Source organism: Akebia trifoliata, chromosome 5, assembly GCF_017979445.1.
Source record: "Akebia trifoliata isolate Shusen 1 chromosome 5, ASM1797944v1, whole genome shotgun sequence".
Classification (NCBI taxonomy): domain Eukaryota; kingdom Viridiplantae; phylum Streptophyta; class Magnoliopsida; order Ranunculales; family Lardizabalaceae; genus Akebia; species Akebia trifoliata.
In genome coordinates, this window is record NC_141379.1 from 30,732,287 (window position 1) to 30,740,496 (window position 8,210).

An 8,210-nucleotide genomic window follows, 5' to 3' on the forward strand; every position below is an offset into this window, starting at 1 on the left:
TTTGAAGAACATGTTTTCAACGATGATTGTCTACCTCATCATCACCAGTTACAATCATGATTTTAGATCTCAGTTTGACGTCTTGTCTTGTTCATTAACGAAACTAAGTTAATTGAATTAACTCATTGAAGGTATTAGGTATCACCCGACTTGGAAGTGAGTCTCTACTATGATCCACCAACAATGATAAGGTCAAAGAGGCTAGGGCCAGGGGTAAATGGGTTTCTCATCATCGATAATTTATACCAAGTTGCGATGAACCAAATCCTAATTAGTGTTTTCTTGATGAACAACATTTTAATGCACATGTTTGAGTTAAAATTATCGCATGTCACCAAGGAAACTATCAAGCCTTATTGATAGATAGTCCTCAAAAACTTGATTATTTGCTAATTATTTGATGTAATTCTAAGATTATCTTCTTGAAAACTAAACTTCTCATGATTGGTAAGTCACTTTTTCTTTTTTGTTGTAACTTTCAAAAATCAATTCGTTCCAATGATAACAAATCCAAGGATTTGAACTCAAACAAGCATTGTCGAATCAGAAAAAATCCAAGCCCTTGATTGATACTTCAGAGGTACATAACCTTTGTGTGCCAAATGAAACCTATCCAAACGAATTTTTCTTTTTTGTCTATTACCAATAATTGAAGACTTAACAACAATCCAAAATATTTATTCACCAAGAAATCAAAAGTTTTGAAAAACCTAGAGTTTTGTTTAATTATATTGAAATTGGTAAACTGAAACAAAAAAAATCTAGAATTTCTTTTGATGACACAAACTCTTCAATCATAAGCCAATGGACATGACCTTCAGACATGATAAAATGACGACAAAAGGAATATATATATATATATGAAAATGTTCAACACCCAACCATTTTTGTTTTACATGGGTTTTGGAATGGACTGATTTTTGGTGAGGATGATCTCTATGTTGAGGAGATCATCCTCACCAAAAATCAGCTCATTCCAAAACTTCTAACCCCATCACAAATGCTTTACAAAAAATGGACGGTCCACGATTTTTCAACTTGTAAACATGGGGTTAGAAGTTTTGGAATGGGCTGATTTTTGGTGAGGATCTTCCAAAACTTCTAACCCATGTAAGACAAAAATGATTGGGCAAATTGTTAGGTAAACGGTTGGGTGCCGAATGGGACCCATATATATATATTGTTGCAATTGAATAATGATTTAATTCAATTTGAAACTGAAATAGATCACGGGTTAATGCAATTTCTCTATTTCAAATTAATACTCAAAAACTGCCCAATAATTAGTTGAACCAACTATATTACGAAATCTAGCATAACCCAGTTAGACCACTGGTTCAATTTGATTTTTATAAACTCATAATGTAACTGCACATCAGTTTCTTATTTTGTCATCTAAATTACCATAAATGTTAGTGTTAGATTATGATTTTAAGAGAAATAAACAATTACCACAGCACTAAATTAAATGTTACAATAAAATCTCACTCATGAGCTAGTGGATTATGTGAAGGTCATTTTTGTGATTGATCTCGAGATTTAATGTTTAGCCAGATCAAATTCCTATAGATCATATAAATAATAGAAAAAATAAAGAAAAAGAGAAAGAACACAAAGAGATTTTTTACGTGATTTGGCAAACGTGCCTACCCCACGAGCTCGGGGAGCCATTTCACTATAGATCTCTAGTTACATAGCCTCCTCTCTCTTTTTCTCCCCCCCCCCCTTATTTTCTCCCCCTCTCCTACAATAGCCTCAAACTCTTTAAATAGAGAAACCCTAATTATAGTCTTAACCCTAATTAATTATAATTTACCACCTTGCCCCTTATTTAAAATATCAATTACATAAAAAAGAGAATAATCCTTTTAAATATGGAATATTCCCTAATAAGATAGAATTCTCTTTATATGATGCCACGTGTCCACCTCGAGATGCGCATAGATGGTGTGAGTGGACGATCCAGATATAAGACGATTTTATCCTTCCACAGATTACAAGTTACAACAGTAAATAAAAGAATCGTGATAATATAACTTGGCAGGTGACATACTTAAATGACTCTATGACCTGACAAGTTTAGGTACTATAGATTTGAATCTCCTAGGATACATGATTGCACTTCTTTTAAAAAGTGTATCTCAAGGGATCCGTGTATCCCAAGGCATAAAGATCTACTATTCCCAAATTTATCCACGTCATAAAATCTTTGAATGTGCCACTTGGCGAATCCTTATAATATGACTCTAAATAAAATATTACAATAAAACACTCGTCCATAAGTTTGCAGATATCCTTAATTTTATTAAATTTAAACAATAAACCATCTCTCTTAATTACCAAACTTTCATTATTTTCTTTACGCACTTCTTGGCTATCCAACTCTTGGCACTTCTACAACTATGCCAGAATTGTACTCAGAAGTCCAAACCCACACCCTATCGCAGCGAAAATCATGAATTCTGTACATGCCTCGCTTAATTAAAAGCACTTTCACTCCAGGATTCTGTATCTCTATAACCTTTTGTGCAACTTCAGCTTTTGCACCCAACAATTCAGGCCATTCTTGCTTCCCTGCAAAACCCACCATTAAACAGTCTCTCTATCATTTTCATAACAAATGGAAAATAAAAAACAAGTAACAATTATATAAAAAAAAAGAACAAATACTACTTTTCTTAGTTTATTTATTTTCATGAACTTGCTTTGCATGTCATGTTATATACTTAGGGCCCATTGAACTATGAATTGTTTGGTCTACCCTTTGATGCACCAAAAAAGTAGAGTGATCAGTGATTCTGATCTCTTGGATCTGAGTGATTTTTGAGTCATTTGTGAGAATGGGTTTTAATGAACAGCCCATGGGGTGGCTCTATGGTCTTGATGAAGGAGCCATGTGTCCAACGACTAGAGACCATAATTTGGATGATTTTTGGAGCATAGATCCACCAAACAGTGCACCAATTTTTTTATGCACAAATTTAGAATACATGTTTGTAAGTTAGCTTGGTCAATAGGATAGAGTGTATGAGAGAGAGAGAGATCACCAGAACAGTAGACAGCCATCGCAATACCATACTACAAGCAAATACAAGTAAGCTTGAGGTTGGGAGATGGTTGGTGATTGATGAGTAGGTTTTATACCTACGAATTAACCACTTTTAAATATAATATTTTGTTAATTTTAGAGTCTTTTAGTTGTTTTTATTTAAGTTTAGTTAGTTTTATACTTTTTATGTGATTATAAGTTTTTATTTGATTTTTATGCTTATTTTACAGATTAGGAACAATATGGAACATTAGGATAAGTGCATACGTTTAGGAGAAATTCTGACTCCAAATTGGTTCACTCTCGGAAGAAGGAAGCTAAGCATACAAGCTAAAAAGTCTTCAAGCCGCAGCTTGATAGAAAATGAGGCCGCGATGGGAATTCAAGAATGGCATAACAGAAATATAAAAGTACAAGCCGCGGCATGATATATTGGGAGGCCATGGCCGGCTTACGTTTCCAGCTTTACACGTTAATTTGTGGTGATCGAATTAGAGACGGATTTTTGGGACTCTTAAACCCTAATGATTCCATATCTATAAATAGGAAAGTTTAACCCTTAATTGGAGACAGAAGTTTTGGGGTTTTTCTTGGAGGCAGAAGATTGAGAAGGAGGACGGGAATTGGAGATCGGCTCTTGAGTTTTATCTTCTTTAACTTTAACTCTTCTCTTAATTTTGTAATCTAAGAATGGCTAAATACTTTTGTGATTTTGTTTTCTTTTCAATGAAGAACTAATTTCTATTCTAGGGTTATAATGGAACTCATTCATGATATTTGATTAGTTTTCTTTCTTTCCTCTATGATCCCACATGTGATTGTTTATTCTATCCAATGTTTAATGCGATTTGATTAACTGATCATTAATTGAATTGATTTGGTGAACCCTAATAATATCGACAGAGTTATTTTGTGTTCATGACCTAGATAGATTAACATATGCTAATTTGAGATAGGAATATACTCAGGTTGCATGTGCATTCCTTATGAGAACTTATTCTTAATGAATTCTTCTTGATTTGATTCTCATAGGCATATAGGGAATTAGTCTAGAAGGGTATTTTTACATGACCATCGGAAGAGGCTTGTAGAGAATTTAGTGTTCTTGGATGACAGCCATAGTGGATTAATTTATCATAGAGGGAAGGAGAATTAAATCAAGTGGATTGTTTGGGGGAAATTATAAACCTAGATTTTATCACTCATTGATTTTAAATCTGCAAGTTTATTTTCTCTATTAGTTTTCTTGTTTAGTTTTAATTCCTATTTTTATTTTTGTTTGGATAAAATTAGAGTGAGATAAATTGGTAATTAGCAATAGATTGGTATTTAGTCTCCGTGGAAACGATACTTTCTTATCACTTTATTACTTGTTTCGATACGTATACTTGCGTGCGTAAAATTAGACAACAAGTTTTTGGCGCCGCTGCCGGGGACTAATTTATTAATCTTTTTGTTAATATTAATTCAATCATATTTGATTTTAAACCAAACTTTTCTTTATTTTGTAGGTGTTTGGCTAGTGTATGCGTAGTACGGGAAATTCGGAGCTTGTTCCTTTTGATCTTGAGATTGAGAAAACTTGTCGAAGAAATAGAAAGAATAAGCGAGAAGCTTCTCAACACCATACAATGGCCGATCAAACTAATGGTAATGAAGGTCCTAAGCCTATGCGGGACTATGTTGTTCCATTGGTAGATGGGATTCACACTAGTATTCGTCGTCCAACGATACAAGCCAACAATTTTGAACTCAAACCGGCTACTATTCAGATGATACAAGCATTTCAGTTTGGGGGTTCACATGTCGAAGATCCTAATGCACATTTAGCTAATTTTCTAGAGATATGTGCTACGTTTAAGTATAACGGTGTTGATGATGATGCCATCCGGCTGCGACTATTTCCATTCTCATTGAGGGACATGGCGAAGAATTGGTTGAATTCATTGCCAAGGGAATCTATTACCACTTGGGATGACTTAGCGAAAAAGTTCCTAGCTAAATATTTTCCACCATCAAAAACTGCAAAGTTGAGGAATGATATTACTACTTTCGTGCAGTTAGACAGTGAATCTCTCTATGAAGCTTGGGAGAGGTACAAAGATTTACTTCGGAGATGTCCTCATCATGCTTTACCGGAATGGTTGATCATCCAAATTTTCTACAATGGATTGGTTGGATCTATTAAAACGATTGTTGATGCTGCAGCAGGTGGATCTCTTATGGCGAAGACATTTGAGGATGGGTATAATTTATTAGAGGAGATGGCTTCTAACAACTTCCAGTACCATACAGAGATGATGAATCCAAGAAGAACAGTAGGAGTGCATGAATTAGATACTTTAACTGCTTTGACTGCTCAAGTGGCCTCTTTATCTAAGAAGTTGGATTCATTTGGAGTTCATGTCATTCAAACTCCTATTGTTACATGCGAGATTTGTGGAGACAATCATTCAGGAAATATGTGCCCTAATAATCCAGAGTCTCTAAATTTTATTGGTAACAGACAAAATAATCCATATTCTAACTTCTACAATCCGAGCTGGAAAAATCATCCGAACTTCTCTTGGAGTAACAACAATCAAGTTGAGGCCTCTTCATCTACAAAACCCATGTTTCAATCGGGCTATCATTCTCAAGCTCCCCCTAGAGAAAAGAAGCCTTCTTTGGAAGATCTAGTACATCAGATGGGAACCAACACTAATCAGTTCATGACAGATACTAAGCAGTTCATGACAAACACTAATCAGTTCATGACAGAGACTAGAACTCAACTCCAAAGCCAAGCAGCTTTTATTCACAATATGGAAATTCAATTGGGTCAACTTGCTTCAACAATTAACAACCGTCCTCAAGGAACCTTGCCTAGCAATACAGAGACTAATCCAAAAAGAGATGGTAAGGAGCACTGCAATGCTATCACATTGAGGAGTGGAAAAGAGTTGAATGATGTTGTTAAGGAACCGGATGTTTTAGTGGCAGATGAAACAATTTATAAAGAGAAGGGTGAGCAAGAGAAAGAAACTACAAACCAGGAGCATAACACGCCGAGCTTAGAAAATATTACTCATTACAACCCACCCCCACCATTTCCTCAACGTTTCAAGAAACAAAAACATGACGAGCAGTTTGCAAAATTTTTAAATATCTTCAAGAAGTTGCATATTAATATCCCATTCGCTGAAGCTTTAGAGCAAATGCCAAGTTTTTGAAAGATATCTTGACTAAAAAGAGGCAATTGAGTGAATTTGAAACAGTGGGTTTAACTGAAGAGTGCAGTGCTATCAGTCAAAGGAAACTTCCAGCAAAACTTACGGATCCAGGGAGCTTCACTATACCATGCACAATAGGTAACCAATTCTCTGGTAGAGCTTTGTGTGATTTGGGGGCTAGTATTAATCTAATGCCACTGTCTATATTTCAAAAATTGGGATTGGGAGAAGCTTGGCCTACTACTGTGACACTCCAGTTAGCGGATAGATCACTAAAGTATCCAAGGGGAAAAATTGAAGATGTGCTTGTTAAGGTTGACAAATTTATATTCCCTGTGGATTTTATTGTTCTTGATATGGAGGAAGATAAGGATGTTCCAATCATTCTTGGTAGACCATTCTTAGCCACAGGTAGAACTCTTATTGATGTGCAAAAAGGGGAGCTTACTATGAGAGTTCAAGATCAAGAGGTGACGTTTAATGTTTTCAAAGCTACGAAGTTCCCCACTGAAGAGCCTGAAGATTGCTATAGAATTGATGCAGTGGACACATGTGTTCGACATGACCATGAAGAAACACTCCCATTTAACCAGCTTGAATTAGCAATCATTAATACTTACAATGAGAAAGATTTTAAGTGTTTTGAGTTGGTAAAATCCTTGGAGACTGCATCAAAATTCTCTCGTTCTAAACCAAAATTTGAGTTATTAGAAGTACCACCATTAAGTTCTCATTTGAAGTTGTCAACTCAAGAATTGTCCTCATTAGAGCTCAAGTTTCTTCCTAGTCATTTGAGGAAGTTGAGAGATTACAAGAAAGCATTGGGATGGTCCATAACGGATATTATGGGGATTTGTCCTTCTACCAGCATGCAGAAAATCCGTATGGATGAATATCATAAGCCCTTTATTGAGTACCAATGTCGGCATAACCCAATCATGAAGGAGGTGGAGATCTTTGATGTGTGGGGAATTGACCATCAAAAACCCACCATCACTCTAGCAGACCCGACGTGATTTCAGAGAAAGTCAGGCTGAAGACTTTAAAACAAGCGCTTCTTGGGAGGCAACCCAAGTGTTCTAAACTCTCTCTTTGTTTATGTTGATTTTCATTATTCTTCGTTATTTTTTTTTTATTTCTAAAAAAAAAAGAAAAAAAATTTTTATTTAGTTTGCTTTTATTAAAATATTTAGAATTCTTCTTAATTTTATTTAATTATGTTGTGTTGAAACATGTTGGGAGTCTCTAAGCAATTCAAGGGCATTAGCAACATGATGCAAGGCTGTGGAAGTACAAATTGAAGAGGCCGTGGCATCTATTCATTTACAGCCGTAGCATCTAACAAAATCAGCAGGTCCTGTTCTCACAGTTCGAAGATGCCATGCCTTAACTCTTTTCAGGTCAAGGCATTAGTCCGTGGTAGAACTGATCAGAAATATTAAAATGGAGGCCATGGCTTAACTCTTCTTAGGCTAAGGCCCGAGTCCGTGACAGAACTGATCAGAAACATAAAAATGCGGGCCATAGCATGATATTCTAACAGGCCTCGGCCCGAACTCGTACCCACTTAGAAAAGGATTACACCTGCCCTACTATTTCTATTGTTACACAATTTCACAACCAACAGTCTCTTCGTGCCTCAACGATAGAAAACTCTTCATCTCTCTCTCTCTTCTCCAGCATTATTCTTATATCTCCTTCTCAATATCCAAGGGTGGCTAAAGAGAGATCAAATCCATGAGTACCACTTCACCAAATTTGAATGGATCTTCCAACTACTCTCTTTGCCAATTTGACCAAATCAAGTGAAGCACCATCAGGTTTTGTCTGTAAGTCTTACATTCAATTAACCTATATTGCATATTGTGAATAAATATTTGATTATTTGGATTGAAAAATTCGAGTTTTGATTACACTTGTGGTTGTTTGAGAGTGTTTGATGGATTTAA

The 8,210-nt window shown here is 35.6% G+C and overlaps 1 protein-coding gene and 1 non-coding gene across 2 annotated transcripts; one reads left to right on the forward strand and one right to left on the reverse strand.

The window, feature by feature from the left end:
• Nucleotides 1-4,575: 4,575 nt before the first annotated feature.
• LOC147402143 (uncharacterized) lies at nt 4,576-6,261 on the forward strand. The gene has a single exon (XM_086444478.1). It carries the CDS (start codon nt 4,576-4,578, stop codon nt 6,259-6,261), a length of 1,686 nt encoding a protein of 561 aa, XP_086300604.1.
• Nucleotides 5,077-5,183, reverse strand: LOC147402144 (small nucleolar RNA R71). Its single transcript, XR_015178976.1, has one exon. It is a non-coding gene; the product is annotated as a small nucleolar RNA R71 (small nucleolar RNA).
• Nucleotides 6,262-8,210: the final 1,949 nt, after the last annotated feature.